The following is a 16,043-nucleotide window of genomic DNA, read 5'->3' as shown; positions in this document are numbered from 1 at the left end:
CACTTCACTAAGAACACACTAGAAGCAGAGACATGTTTCTTTATACTTTATTTATTTAATTCTTAAGTACCAAGAATTACGGTGCTTTATAGATTATTACCACAGGGCAGTGAAATGGGCATTTTCTTAGTGTAGTGCAAGTCATATTGAATGAAAAGCTTTTAAAATAAAGTTTTATTACCAGTACTGACCAGCACTTAAATCTGCTGACCTATAACTGAAACAATGGTTCAAAAGCACAAAAAATACCTCCAAAATAAAGCTTTATGTACAGCATATGTAGAGCTCTTAGATGCCTAAAGCTACTAGTTTGAGATACGATACTAATGTTCTGAGTTACTATACACAGTTGAATATACTGGGAATTCAGTATTCAGATGACTTTTTTTGCAGTACAAAAAATTTACGTTGTCTGCTTTAGTTATAAAGAGCTCTGCCAATATACACAAACTATACACTTCAGACATTCACAAAAAGATGTAAGCAAGAAAAGAGTTATCAAAAAACATTTAATACAATTAGTCAATAACCCTTCCCACCATAGTCCACATCTACAAAGTTTCCCCCATCCCTCCCCCCTCCCCATCCAAACCCTTCCCCACAGAAAGTCACATACTTACCACATGTTTTAGCAAGTATGGTTTTAAAAAGGGGCCCCAGGCCAAGTTACTTATAGTTCAGTTGCCACTGTCAATAGATCTGGACCTCGACCGAGACCTGTGCCGATCCTCAGATGATGGAGATTTAGATCTACTGGAAGAACCACGTTTCTGGCTCTTCTCTGGCATTGGAGATCTACTAACTGACCGGGACTTGCTATGGCTCCTACTCCTTGACCTGCTGTAAGACTTGCGGCTGCGGGAACGGGAACGGCTACGAGACCTGGATGAGCTTCCGCTACGAGACTGCGACCTGCTTCTAGACCTACTGAGGAAACAAGGAGCATCAGAGTTACAACTGAAACGCCATGGACCACGACAATAGCCAGACAATTCACTGACAGTTCTTCAAAACTTTCTTAGTGGATATTTAAGCATTATTTAATAGAATAGAAATGCATACCTGTGCCGTTTGCTGCCTTCAATTAGTTTGATTTTCCTTCCATTAATTTCTTTACCAGAAAGCTTTTCAATAGCATTCTTTAAATCACTGTAAGAGGCAAATTCAACCACCCTACAGAAAAAAAAAAAAAACAAACATATCACAGAGCTCACAATTACAAGTTGTATTTTTGACGACAGAGCAAAACATACTCTGGGAAAATAAAGAACTTATAAAAATTCGCACTGCTCACTGCAGTCATCTCATATCGTAACTCAAGCATGAACTGAAGAATTCCCCTCCCTGAATAGCAGAGAAGGCATTTTCAAAGGGTAGCTAAATTAAACCATGAACAGCTGCTGAGGGAGCACTGAAAAGCAGATAGCTTCCCTTCTGAAATATCTACGTAATGTGCAGAAGTATTACACTACAGCTTTGAAGAGATGATTTGAGAGGCTTACCCTTCATTTAACTTAGGTCTGTGTGCATCTGCAAAGGTTACTTCCCCAGCTTGTCTCATGAAGTCTTTGAGATCCTAACACAAGACCAATTATGTTATGCAAAGAAGTGAAATTAATACTTATCTCTATAAAAATAGTTAAAAATAAACAAAAGAAACTTATGATTACTGAAAGAGAGATGTTAGATAAACATGGCAATTGCCATACTTGTATTCTATCAAAATTGAATTATCTATATCGGGGCACGAAATAAATGCAAAAGCATATTGCTTTAAGCAAAATGCTAATCAAGTGTCTTAACGTTAAGGGAAATATTAATCTACAAAGATTATATAGATTAAATAACAAACAGAGAGAAAGAAAGAGAGAGAAACAAAAAAAGTACATTTCTATATATATTGGACTGAGTGTGAAATACTACCCATGGATTTTTTTACTATTTCAGTTTCCATTTACATTACAATTTTTATATGAGTACAAAATTACAATTACTTAAGACAAATTACTTTGTGCCCCATATGTCATTAAAAATATAGTTTACTTTACCTTTATTAACATTTCCCTAGGCTAGCCAAGCAGCAAACTGCATTAAGCGACCGGAGATACCGTCATGACATATGCCCGACTGGCTCTTCGCCACCCACTGGACGACCACTACCCAGTCGATGGAAGCCATGAATCGCACTGCTCTCCCTACTGGGAGACTAGTGATGGATCCAGACATTCTCTATGCTTGATATCACCAAGGACCACTTTACTGCGATCAGGATTCCAACGACCACCTAATTTCGTATCTTTCAACTCTTTTCGACCAGGACCTCTTTATTCGGAAGCGTTACAGGAGGAACAGCTCTCAACTTAGGAATCAGATCTCGTTAACGCTCTGGGATCGCTGCAATGTGGCACTTTAAGGAGTGCATCGATTACGTCTAGACCGGCAAACACAGATCTAGAGGTGGCCAAGTGACATTGTAGGAGCTGACTGGAAAGTCAACCAGGCCCGACCAAGAGTGACCAAGACAGAACGATTAGGATAACCCACAGGCACTCCTCGTCATAAGGCCAACGACACAGATAGGCTGGCAAATAAAGGGTTTAATATGTGGTTAAAATGGATTTAAAAAACAAGAAAAAAATAAATATATAACCTCAAATACATAAATTTATTATTACAAATTAAAATTAACTATTTTCATTTAAAATAATAAAATATTATTATTTAAAATTACATTAATTATATAAATATTTTAAATAAATTATATTTAATTTTAATTAATTATTTTACAAAATAATTACATTACATACCCATTAAATGAAGTCAAAATAGTAATCGTGTTTCAACAAACCTGCCAGCTGACTCTGGAAGACAAGTTTTCCACTATGAGGCGATTTTCTGTTCTTAAAGGTGGGGCACTTCTGTTTGGAAATAAACAATTGAGACTTTTGTTAGTAATTAAGCCAGAACCACACATTAATATTAACAAAGGCTGTACCAATAACCAGCATCAGCACACCACCATTACTATTAAAGCTTAACTACGTAATGCCCCAAGTAATCTAGGACAAGCATTACGTTCTTTAGGTAGAGAGCATGAAGACAACAAGTACATCTGAGAGGTTTTGTAATCCTCTCTATCCTACTGCCACATCAAATGATTGACTAAAAAGGCAAATAATACCTACTAATACCTCATTCTGCCTCAAGTTCTCGGATCAGATGAGACCACAGTATTCTTAACTATGTCATTTCAAAGCTATACATACCTCCTGTCACTACGTAGACGGCGGCTACTAAAACGGTCAGAGTATCTCCCTCTGCCTCTACCCCTAGAGCGTGCTCTTGCATGCTCAATTGTAACCCTGTTGAAAATAAAAGAAAAAAGGAGAAAAAATACATTTTTACTTTCTTCTTCTTCTTACATATCCTTTCATAGTTACAGTCATAAGAAAAAAACACCACAACACAAAATTGTCCAAACAGTACTAGTTACACAATGCAAGTTGAAACGGACTCACTTCTTATTTCAGATATTTGAGTTTATAAATTCGTGAAATACGGTACCTCACCTCTCACTGCAAAGCTCTTTTCCATCCAATTCATAGACGGCATCATCTGCATCCCTTGGATCGTCAAATTCCTGCAAAACCCCCGCAGCAAAACCACAAAAAGTAAAAAAAAAAAAATTACATCTCTTAAGAAATCAACAAATACTCATTTGCGACGTAGTATAACTAACTGAGCACATGAATGGCATTGTCCTTATAAACAACTCCGTGCACATCGAAGGCACACGAGCTAGAGTGACCACCAGCGGTCAGGGACCGCGAAGCGCTGCGGGGAGGAGCACTCACCACAAACCCAAACCCCCTCTTCAGATCGATGTCCCGGATGCGTCCGTATCCCTTGAAGAACCTCTCCACATCCTTCTCCCTGGCGGCGGGGTTCAGCCTCCCGATGAAGACGCGGCAGCCGCTCATGGCTGTGACGCGGAGCTCGCTGCAGGGACAGCCCGCCCGGTGACTCAGCACAGCACAGCACCGCCCGCCCCGCGCAGCCGCCCTCCCTGCCGCAGTCCGCAGCTGGCCCGCGGCCCGGCCTCGCCCCCACTTCGGACCAATAGGAAGGAGCCAGGTGGGGCTCGCCTCCGCCTGCGCCAATGGGGACACGATGTTCAGCCTGCAGCCCCACCCACAACGCTCCGAGCCCGTGCCACCCCTTCCCCCCCGCCCCGCCAGCGCATGCGCACCGCTCCGCCGAGGAAAGGAATAAAAGCCAACGCCATCGCTCCACCACAAAATGGCGGCCTACGCCGCGCCCAACGGCGGCGCCAGCAGCGCCCGCTCCGCCGAAGGCGCTAAATAGAGCGACGACAACCCTGGCTGGCAGACTGCGCAGCCGGGAGGTCATTGCGCCACCCACCCTGCCCCCTGACAACGCACACCCGCGGCGCTGCGCCCCGCAGAGTGACCCTGCGCTCCCGGCTTGTCACAAACCTGGGCTGCGGATGTCGGTGTGGGCCAAGCTGGACGGTGGCACAGGGCAGTCGGTGCTGGACTGGCGGGCAGCTGCCTCCTCCTCCCGTGACGGCCGGCTCGGCACTGCTGCACCGCCCGCCGCTGCAATGCCAAATGGGGGCGGCGCCGCGTGACGCTAGTGCGGCACAGTGATTGGAGGAGGCGGCGGCCCCGCCTCTTCCCTGGAGAATCTGGGTCAGCACTGGGAGGGGGGGAGCCCAGGCTGACCCCCGGAGCGGGGCTATGGGAACGGGGGCAAGCGGTGCGGGTCCGGTCCGGGGGCTGTCAGCGCCCGAAGCCTTCCCACAGGGCCCTGACCCGGGGCCCAGCTCTGCGGAGGAGCGTGGGGGGCGGGCGTCCCTCGCTACCTGCCCCCCTGTACCCGCACATTGCCGAGACCTTGCCGGCGCGCGGTGGGGTGCTGGCCCCCGGCCGGCTCGCGCGGGTTAGGTAACCGGGGCCCGCACGCTAAAGCTGCCCGGGGGCGGGGGGAACGGGCGGCGGCGTTAACGCTGGTCCGGAGCGCGGAAGGCACAGTGAGGTACTTCATCTGGAAGCCATTTTGAAAAGGCAGTAAAAGCACAAACCAACCCCGGGGTTCAGTGTCGCATAGCACAGGGCTGTCGTTACAGCTGAGGTGATGTGCTGCACGCAACTGTCAGGTTCTTTCATTCGTACAGCACGTAACAGACTGAAAACTGCTGTGCCCGTGTGCCAAGCAGGCACAGCGTGGGCGAGGGCTTGCAGGAGCAGGCGTTTCTTGGCCCCAGTGAGGAAGAAACAAGACAAAAATACATGAGGAGCACCTCATCTATTTGTATCCTCATTTAGAATTAGGTGTGTAATGACAAGGTAGAGAGCTGAGTTTGTTCCTGTCTTACATAACTCCACAGAATTTAGCACAGCTTGGCTTCAAGATCATGGCGGTGAAGGCAACAGATAATCCCAAAGGCCGTTCGAAATGTAGAAGACACCTGGAAATTGAAGATACATCCACTAGAGAAATATTCTCTAGTACGGACAGAGGTTGTGGCTCTGTGACTTGGCATTGTCAGGTTTGTGCCCTGCTGGATCATTTGGCTGTATGCAAAGAATTAGCTGGCAATTACAGCTACGGCAGGCTGACCTGAGGACAGCGTGACCCTTTTGGTAGCATTTCCCCAACCTGTCACTGTGAGTTCTATGATGCCTACAGTCTTACCCCCCAACTATTCCACTAACGGACTGTGAAACTTCATCTCTGTGACAGCCCCTGTCTGTTGCTAATCAGCTATCTGGAGATGAACTTCTCATTTTAATGCTTAGTCACTGACGTAAATGTCCCTGGAACAAAGCTGCACATGATGCCGCTGACATCACAGCTTTATCCACTGCCCCCACTCCTGCTCCTCAAACTGCAGCAGTGGGCAAAGTCACCATATTGGGACGGCTATTTCTGTCATGTGCAAACAAGAAGGAGAAAGGCTACAGCGTAGCGAAAGGTTTAGCTGGGCAGCTGGCAGCATCCCTGCGTTTTCTTCTGGGTTACAAAGTTGCCTGCTTCCATTTTGCACGACCTCTAGGTCCACAATAAAGGACCGTGCAGTCATGGGAGAACCTGCAGCAGGGGGAGTGCTTTGAGCAGTGAAAAACACCACTTGTCATTACCCCAGTGGATCATAACCTTTACTTGCTGAGGAATATGCATTCAAACGTGCTGTCTAACATTTCACACTGATAATTCCATAATGAGTTACGGTGCTCTAACAGGTGCCATGGAAATAGGCAGTCCTGCTCCTGCCAACGCTGGGACTCTTCTGACTGCAGAGTGAGCCGGTTCACAAAGATAAACCAGCAAAAACTAGCCCTGAAAAAGACAGCAAGCAGATTTCTGCTGGTTTAAATCCATAAAAAGCAGATTGCAGTGGGATAAAAACAAGGGTTTATACTGGAAAGAAAGGAGAGTAGAGGAAGGGGCAGAAGCACCCTGTTAAGGAAGAGCTGTTCATTCTAGCAGTGTGAAAATGCAACCCCATTGTCCTTTTTCCTGCAAGGCATTAAACTCTTCTCTGCATCCCATTTTCGGAGCAGTGGGAGAAGCACAAGTCAGGAGGGGACCCAGGAGGCCACCATCACTTTTGAAAGGTTCCCATGCTACCTACTCACATGGACTCACATGAGTGTCGTGAGAAGGCACATCTGTTTCCTATGCAGTTTCTCCAAGCTTTATCTTAATAGGAAGGCATATTCCTCCTTTTGGTTTGCAGGCTGTCTGAAGACTATCTTTTTACTATTCTTGCTGCTGGGCAACCCAGTAACTTCCACCACACCTACATTTCTTACAGCTCTGGGCTGCTGAAAGTCACACAAGCAGGCTGAAATCCCTCTAGCTGAATCACCAAAGTAACTAGGTAAATATAGTCACTACTCAGAAGCAGAAAGGGCATGAGTTGGCAGAAGACCAAATCAAAGCAGAAATAAAGTCCCAACCAGCCACCATTACTGTCTGGTACTGCTTGTGGAAAATAGTCAATAGAGATTAACTCTTCCTTGTCTCTTCCAAACAATAATTTTAAAAAAGTAGATGTCATCAGATGAAACTAATGAAGTCCAAGTTCAAAACATGCAAAAGGAGGTGGTTCTTCACCAACCAGTAGTAGACCTCTGGCATAACTTGCTGGGGGATGCTCTGGATACACCCTATCAGGCAGCTTTAAACCAGGGATGGGAGGGAACAGGAAAAAAAGAGGAGAAGAAAGAGAAGAAAAAAAGAGAAGCTCAAATTCAGAGACTCTACCTGCAGCTGCTGAAGACCGTCTGCAAAAGCTGCCCTTCAGATCCAAGGTGAAGCTGCTTGTATAAGCCATGTAGCCAGAGTTGGCCTTTGCTGAGCTTCTGCAGCCGTTCTGTGAACAGAAGCAGAACTGTAGTTAGCATCCACTTCTGCTATCACTGAATATATATTTGTTATTGCTTTTACTGTGTTCCTCTGTGTTAATCTCTTCCCACCTTTCTTTACTTTCTCATTTTCTCTACACTTATTTGCCTGCGCATTCTCTGTCCTTCTTTCCAAGGCTCTGTGAACTAATGTATTTCTGTTGCTGCTACAATAATTGTACCTCTCTCAGAGGTAGCAGCAATGAGGGCTCAAGAGCTGCTTTGCAAAAGTCTCAAGGAGATGGCAAAAACTAGAGAATTTCACCTTTGAGCACCAATTGCTTTTCTTCAAAATATTTGAAGAAAGAAAGTGAAAGTTGACCTATAAATAATGGAATAACAGACATCCAGAAGTGAGTTTGCCACTGGGTTGTTCCATTTTTCCTTTTCACTTTTCAAGAAACTAAACTCTTCAAATTGCTTCAATCTAAATACCCGGATTTGTTGTATGTTAGTGTCAGGCTGAGAGTCCTTGCCCACCAACCAGAAATACATTTAACTGTAGCATTCTTTTTTTTTTTTTTTTCTCTTCTTTCTTCACTAGACTGTAATCCAGAGAGAAACGTGCTGCCGTGGGGCTGTGTCACTCAGCGGTAAGTGGAGATGGGGAGCCTGACTGAGAGGCAGTCTTCCACACTCCAAAGGGATCCTGGCTGCCTAACTGGCCTTCTATCAGCTGGCTTCTGCTGGAAGCCCTTGGACACAGTTCCTCACGCTTGCCTTTCCTAACCAAATGTAATAATTAACATCTTATTAATTACAGTTGAGCAGCAATATTCAGCTAGTCTCAGAGGTACTTTGCAGGAACAGGGGGATCTGTAGCGGATCACTGAAGTTGTAAACCTCAGCTCATAGCTCAGGTGAGTCTATTATTCAGGGCTGTGCAAGTGGCTGAGCCAGAGCCAGGAACCCAGCTCCTCCTCTTCTCTGGGGCATGAAGTGGGCACTGCCTATGTCTTTGCAGTTTGCCAACTGTGTGGGACAGTTAAGGCAGATTGACAGCAGAATCAGATCACATCCTAATACAGATTTAATACCAATAAGGGATAACACACCATCACATATTTTGTATTAGCTAGTACATGCAAAAAAAGTTCAGATTAGCTTTATGTTTTTACGCTGAATTTATGCCAGCTGCAAAAGGACAGGTGATCCAACATGAAGCTTATAGGTACAAAGTAGAAATTTTTTTTCTCCTTGGTATAATATTTTTATTGTCAGAACAAGTTTACACCAGCTCAGTGTGTTCAGTTGTAGATGCCAAATGTGAACTTGTCAGTAAATCTCACAGTGCTGTGAGAACAAGTTGTAGACCGCTACAAAAACATTTTACTGGGTCAAAGCTTTTTATAAACCTCCAGACAGTAACAGGAGAGCTTCTGCTGGATCATGTGTCCCTTCTTGCCTGGCCCCTTCAGGCCTTTCCTGAAAGCCACCCGAGCCCCTTTCTGATTTAACCCGATGACAGATGTGCCCCCAAATGCAACCACTGCACTCATACTACTCCAGCATGGATACGGCTGCCCCAAAGTTCATGAAGAGCCTTGCAATAACTTTAAGAAACAGAGGTCAAAGCCTTGCAGAAGGCTGGAGTGTTATCAGTGCTGTAAGTGTCTTGTCATGTTTATATCACCAACCTTTCACATGCTTGTCAAGTCTGGGGAGGCTGGTACCTAGCCCATCACTAGTGGTTTTATTTCTTGGTTTTAGACAACTGTTATACTAAGCAAAAATAACATTAAAACAATATACCACATTGTTGCACAATCCAGAAAAAGTGGCATTAAGCTGTAATCACAAGATACTATTTAAACTAGTTGTCACCTTAGACAGGTAAAAACACAAAGCAGAAGGACCAAACCTACATGTATATGTGACATCATATGATATCCTGGTTTCTTCAACCTTCTGATAGATCTTGCTGTAAAACAAACTGCGAATTCACTGACTATTTAACCACCCAGAGATTATGCCTAGTATGCACAGAATTTTTATGCCACTACAGTTACTTTGAAAAGGTGTGTTTAAGCATTATAACTCTTTGAAAGTACTCATACCAATGCAGGTGTTTTTCTCTTCATTTTGCCTAAAGATACAGGAATACATGGTCTTTCTATAGATATGATTTGATGCTACAGTCAATTCAGTGACAGCCTTGGTTCTGGAGGTTTCTGCTCCAAGCTTCTCCTACTCACTGTTTTCTCCCTCAGTTTTATCAATTCAACATTGAGGGTGACTATAATACCAAATATATATTTTTTTCTTTTCAATCCAAGCTACCAATCACTCCTCCCACTTGCCAGGGTTCTGCTGTCAAAGGAGCAGTAACTAGATCCACATCTCACTCTGTCCACACCAGAGAATTTACCTCCAAAGTACTCTTTCCCTGCAGTGCACCATGCCACCACAGGGCATCGGGCCCTTGAGCTTTAAACCATCCTGTGACCCGTGTGACAGCACAGAATGAGTATAATCAGGGAGGACACTGGAATTCACCCTTACCCTAGCTCACAACGACAGCCACCCAAGCCCCCAAGAAGACGATTCACTCTCTGTGTATTTCCCTTGCAGCCACAAATGCTGTGAAGTTTGTTTAACTGAAGGAGAAGATTCAGCAGATTGTGGCTCATCCTCAGACAGGGGCTCTTTCTGGAAGAATCTCTCCGTTGGCACAGCGGGTGGTTGGTGCTACAAAGCGCTCTCATCTGCAGGCATTTACAAGAGATTTACACCAGCAAATACAGAGGTCAGGATGGGACAGCCTGCAGGGTACAACAGCTAGAAGGCTCAGCAGATTTCACTTGCACCTCTTGATCGTTAAGCACGTTAAGCACACTCTGTGTGCTATTCTGTGTAGGCTTTAAAGGCCAATATTAGGATGCAAGGGTCAGCTCATACCAAGTTTAATCCCGGAGCACAGACATCAGTGCACAGTGAGCTGCTGTGCACACCAGGCTGCAAGGCAGCAGTAACCCAAGCTCACAGACATCTCCAGCATTGGCCTCCCTTCTTCTCACCTCCATGGGCCTCTGAGGGGCTGGTTGTCACCCAGCCAGGGCCAGGGAAGCACACAAAGCTGGTCAGCATTGTCAAACTTTTGCCTCCTCCAGCAGTTGGCTAGCATGGCTAGATTTGAGAGTTTTTAGCCATGCACTAGGTTTACATGGAGTGGCTTGGTATCTCATCCTGGTTCCCAGACCCACATCTACCTGGGCATGCTGCTTTTGGTTAATTATCTGCCATCCTGCTAACCTGATGCCAGAACTTAATTAAACTTTCAGCCTCAGAGACGGGGGGTTCCTCTGGCTCAGAGTTCAGACACACGGACCATTACAAGATAATGGCAGAGCTGCTGCCTGACTTGCCCACCCCAGAGGGGAAGGCAGCTCGATTCCCAGACCTTCACCAGTTGCACCTGCACTGCCCTGGTCTTGCTGGCACCATGTGCTGGGCCAGCCAGAGACCAGCTTCTCCTTGCAGAGCCAGAGAGCAGCAGGGCTCTTCTGCTCCAGCTTAGGAAACAAATGCGCAGTCAGGCACCCTGGGGCTGTCGGGACACTGCAGAGGATGGGGCTAGGAGTGCTGGTGTCTGGTTCCTGCCAGGGAATCATTATCTGTGTGCATTAGCTTTGCTCCTTCCACAGTTCTTGCTCCAAACTGCCTGCTCACTTGGCGCAGGAGTTGATGTCACCTCCCATAAGGAGATGTCGATCATACAGATGCCTTGCCAAATTCTGCACTCAGATCAGTGACTCTGCTACCTTTCCAGCGCTGAGCTGAGGACATCCCTTTTGGTGAAAATAAATTTTTTGTTCAGATACTTTTTGGGCTTTGCTAAACAACACAATGGCCAGAAAGCCTACTGTTTAAATCACATTTTAAATTGTTTTAAGGAGATCAAATGCTTGGAGTAATAGCCACATTTTATATTTGTTCTTCCCCCCAGACCATTCAGAGCCATATATTGCACCTATTGCTCTAGAATTAAGCGTTCGGCCACCACGATGTTCTAACCATGTGTCTGCCAGCAAGAAAAGACTTGATTATGCAGAACTCTCTTCTGTCTGGCATATTTTCTGCAGCTCTGAAACAGCCAAGGCATCTCTCATACAGCCCCCTGAGCTGCACAGTGCTTTAAATAACTCTGCATCAGCTTTCCCAGGGGTCTGATTCTACTACATGACCCTTCAGCATCCCCCAGTTACTAATTAGAATCATAGAATAGTTTGCGTTGGAAGGGACCTTCAAAGCTCATTTAGTCTGATCCCCTGCAATGAGCAGGGGCATCTTCAACTAGATCAGGTTGCTCAGAGCCCTGTTCAGCCTGGCCTGGAATGTTTCCAGGGATGGGGCATCTACCACATCTCTGGAAAACCTGTTCCAGTGTTTCACCACCCTCAGTGTAAAAAATTTCTTCCTCACATCTAGGCTGAATCTCCCTTCTTTTAGTTTAAAAGCATTATGCCTTGTCTTATTGTAACAGGCCCTGCTAAAATTCCCAGCACATAAATCAGCAGAGGAGTTTTCTTTTGCTGTTATTGTCAAATGCAGGCATTGGACGGCATGTAGGATAAACAACAGGCACAGACCATTATCTCTGGCAGGCAGAAAGCTGGAAGCCTTAGGGCCTGGTGGGCCAGACCCTTTCTCAGTACTTGCCCCAGCTCCTCGTCACCACCTCCTGCCTTTCCCAAAGCACAGGAAAGTCTGCCCCCTGCCCGGCTTACAGACAAGACGAGAGCCTGAGCTTCTGCTGCTCCCTGTGGGAAATCACTTCAGTTTAACAGATAACATTATGATAAGCATTTTTTTCGGTTTAGCCCATATTTGCCTTTCAAAATGGCTCCTGCCACATTAAGTTATAAGCCCTTGAAGTAGGCTAAAGGCTCTATTTTCTTCCCTGAGGATGGTTCCTTTTGGATGGCAATATCAACCTCCCTTAGCTGGCCCTGCTCAGCTGAGATATACATACTTCTCATCTTTTCTGGTAAGTCCTTCCAGCCTCTGATCATTTAATTGCTCTTTCCTGAGTCTTCAAGTTAACTGCAATGCTGCTAATTAAAGTAACAAATATCACGCTGCTTGAACATGTGGCTGCTCCCCCAGGTGCCTCCCACCCTTCCCATTTCTTGGTGAGAAGGAACCTCCTGGCAGCCCAGGGTGCTTTTCTTTGGGCAGAGCTGAATTTGTGTTACAAGACTGATCTGGTCAGCTTCTGCCACTCTGGGCTGTGCTGCTGAGAGACGAAGCCGAAGTAAAATGGACTCCTTGTCTGGTGAAAAAAGGCCTCTGTGACCCCAGCTCAGCCATCTGGCTGGGATGGACTTACGGACATTACACCACTGGCTCTGACAGGCGGCTTCATGGTGGACAATAGTGACCTGGAGAAAATAGTGCTGGGCTCTGTTCTTGGTGTGTAAATGCTACAACCAACAGTGTGTACAGGGAAACTTGGAGCATTCCTGATAACTGCACTGGGGCTATTGGGTCCTTCTTTTTTTTCTTTAAACCTAGGAGGAAAAAAAAAAAGGGGGGGGGGGAGGAGGAAGGGAGGTCAATTTCACTACCTGTTTAAAGAAAAGACAATTTTAATAAGTTTTTATGTTTTATCTAATTATTTTCACGTTGAAGAAAAAAAGGGTGACTTTGTGGTTAAACCATCAGGCATCCTGACTGCAAATGTAAAAGTAACCATGGCTATGTATAATAACAGCTGAGTGTTTCATGATCTGGGCTTCATGTTCTAGTAGTTAGGTAGGTACACTGAAGAAAATTCAGACAAGGTCTACCTTGTGTGGCTATGAAGCATCAGCAACATGACAATATCACGCAAGCTTCTGAAAGAGGGAACAAAGACCCTCGCCAAATGGTTATGCTCAATTTTTTTGTTATATATGCTTTTAATTTCAACAGCTAAGTAACATATTGGCTCACAGCTGCTTTATTTAAAGTTTCATTGATCTTACTCTGTTGGGAGCTCATAATGAATACCAGATCCCATGTCCCTAATACTTAAAATGGAGTCAGGCAGAAAGAAAACTTAAAAAAGCACTTAAAACAAGGCAAGATTTCTTTGAGAAGCAGGGAAGGGAGGCAATACCCCTCAAGCATTAATATCCCTCTGCTCCCTCACCAGATTAAATGGAGACATGTAATTTTTTTAATTTTTACTTTTTGTTAGGAAACCAAATAAATGAGAAAAACACTGGTGTCATAGTTTAAACTGAGCTAGGAATATAACCATGATAGCCACTCCCAGCCACACCAAATAAGGGAGAGAATCGAAAGGAAAGGGAGAAACTTGGATTGAGATAAACACAGTTTAATAAAATAACACTACTATACTACTACTGATATATATACAAAATGGAAATAGAATATAAAATAAAAGATACCCGATGCAATTCCTCACGAACTCTGTCCATACTGAGCAGCCTGTCCCAGGAAGCAGCACGTGGTCCCAATAACCGATCCTGGAGAGAGAAAAGAGAAATAAAGGCAGAAAGGCCCAGAGGCCTCTGCAGAACAGCAGGATGGCAAAGGCTGAACTAAAGAAGCTCCCAAACAGAACTCTGTTCCTGCTCGGTCCCAACTCTGACCCTAGACAGAAGATCCCAACTCACCTTAAATACAAAGCATGGTGCTAATGTCACAGAATATTCTTATTGATCAATCTGGATGTCAGTCAAGCTCTGCCACATCTATGCCCCCATTCCCGGCTGCCTCACACCTGTGAGCTCAGAGGCCTTGGCTCCCAGACAACCGCAATGAAAAACTTCATCTCTCTCCCAGGGTGTTATCTTCTTCTCAAACTAAATTCAAACAAAAACCATCCTAGCTACTGTAGGAAACAATTCTTTTGCAAATATAATAAGCCCAGGCAGGATCTCTCAGCAAAGCATATTTTAATAATGATTTTGCAAGACCGGGTGTTCTACCTAAAGGCAGGCACACCTAATAGGGCAAAAAGCCCCTGCTCATATCCCCCCCAAATCCCGGCCGCAATTTCCCTCCCCTGTTCCCCATTGGTTGGGTACTTCCGGGTTTACAGACTATCCCGACGCACACAATACCCTTCCCATTATCAGTGTGTTTAAGATATGGATTCCTGGTACTTTGGCTACACTTCCCCCTAAATTAACTTATCAATACAGGTATCGGTATGTATACAGGTGTCAGTACATATTCCAGGAAGAGACTGTGTATTACATTAAGAATTCATAGTCCAATGTCTCTCAGTCCTTCCCCTCTAAATGAGTTTGTAAATACAGGTATCAGTATGTATACAGGTGTCAGTCCATATTCCGGGAAGAAACTGTGTATTACATTAAGAATTCATAGTCCGATGTCTCTCGGTCCTTCCCCCCTGCTGCGGTCAGACGCCAGGTCCTTAGCTATGTAAAAACAACAGTTCTTCGTTAAACATTTCTTACACTACTAAAAGAAAGTTTTCTAATTGTCTAAAGAAAATTAACTCACTTTCATTCAAACCAGCACATTAAAAAGAATCATATTTTGTATTTTTTAAAATTTCAGAGGAAACTGCAACAATTGCCCAGAAGGGCATCATAACCGGACAATGTGTTTCCTCTCTTATAAGAAAATGACTCTGTTGCACTGGCAAACAGCAGAGGGAAGAAGCTGGGTCTGCAAACTGCAGAGATCCAAGGATCACCCCCCTGGCAGCTACAGAGATTTGTTTTCCCAATGACCATTAGGTCCCACAAACAAATTTGACACCCGTGCACTAAAGAAATCAGCAGGGTTTTGCCCCACAAAGCAAAAAAAACCCCAGAATCCACAATCAAGTCTTCTGCCAAGGAGTTTCTGGCCCAAGCCAGGTGAGCATGTTCAGGGTGGGCTTGTGACCCTCTGCAGAGGCAAGGGCCAGGGTAGAGCCTATGGAGAGGAACAGCCTCCCAGTGCACAGCCTCCAAGTGGTTTTCTCGGGGTGGTGATGGCCCTGCTGCTGTGCCCTTCACAGCTGCAGCAGAACACCTGCTGGTCAAGACCAAAGCCACCGCTATTTCAACTTTTGTCATCCTGAGTGTCTGTTCCAGCTTATGTATCCTGCCAGTTGCATTTACCTGCTCTTTTCCAACTTGATCACTGTTGCTAGCACCATTGAAGCCATCTTGGAGCGATAATGGAGGCTTCTTCTGATATTAAGAAAGCCCAGATTAGGAACAACACTTGCAAGGCCCCATTCTTGGGCAAGAGTTAGACATTTCATAAAGTGATTACACTATATCTTAAAACCAGTCAGCTTCCCAGATTCCCCTAACCACGCCACAAGGCTTCCCTACTGCCTAACCAATGGTGGTGACCCTAATTTCTGGCCTAATTTCCATCACAGAATAGTTTGGATTGGAAGGGACCTCCAAAGGTTATCTAGTCCAACCCCTCACCATGAACAGGGACATCTTCAACTAGATCAGGTTGCTCAGAACCCTATCCAGCCTGGCCTTGAATGTTTCCATCATCTATCGCCACTCTGGGCAACCTGTTCCACTGTTTCACCACCTTCACAGTAAAAAAATTTCTTTCTTATGTCTAGCCTGAATCTCCCCTCTTTTAGTTTAAAACCATTACCCCTTGTCCTGTTGCTAA

General features: G+C 45.1%; 1 protein-coding gene across 3 annotated transcripts; it reads right to left on the bottom strand.

The window, feature by feature from the left end:
* Positions 1-31: 31 nt before the first annotated feature.
* Positions 32-4,642, bottom strand: SRSF5 (serine and arginine rich splicing factor 5). Of its 3 annotated transcripts, none has more exons than XM_082057698.1 (8): positions 4,497-4,642; positions 3,855-3,999; positions 3,570-3,640; positions 3,267-3,362; positions 2,849-2,918; positions 1,503-1,576; positions 1,063-1,173; positions 32-927 (listed from the first exon to the last, which is right to left on the bottom strand). In XM_082057698.1, the coding sequence occupies exons 2-8, from the start codon at positions 3,978-3,980 to the stop codon at positions 678-680; spliced, it is 798 nt and encodes a 265-aa protein (XP_081913824.1). In that variant the 5' UTR covers positions 3,981-3,999; positions 4,497-4,642; the 3' UTR covers positions 32-677. The 3 variants fall into 3 exon arrangements, 2 of the variants coding, with proteins under 2 accessions (XP_081913824.1, XP_081913825.1); XM_082057699.1 differs by having other exon boundaries at positions 32-924; XR_014184551.1 differs by lacking the exon at positions 32-927 and having other exon boundaries at positions 1,097-1,173; positions 1,503-2,581.
* Positions 4,643-16,043: the final 11,401 nt, after the last annotated feature.

Source organism: Streptopelia decaocto, assembly GCF_964273445.1.
Source record: "Streptopelia decaocto genome assembly, chromosome: 7".
Taxonomy (NCBI): Eukaryota; Metazoa; Chordata; class Aves; order Columbiformes; family Columbidae; genus Streptopelia; species Streptopelia decaocto.
The sequence above is the reverse complement of the archived record's forward strand: the minus strand, read 5'-3'. Positions and strand labels throughout refer to the sequence as shown.

Coding starts and splice junctions, on each gene's coding strand:
- SRSF5 (XM_082057698.1), bottom strand. CDS start 3,980: ATGAGCGGCTGCCGCGTCTTCATCGGGAGGCTGAACCCCGCCGCCAGG. Junction 1,174..1,502: donor AGACCTAAGTTAAATGAAGG/GTAAGCCTCTCA, acceptor TTTTTTCTGTAG/GGTGGTTGAATTTGCCTCTT. Junction 928..1,062: donor GAAGGCAGCAAACGGCACAG/GTATGCATTTCT, acceptor TTGTTTCCTCAG/TAGGTCTAGAAGCAGGTCGC.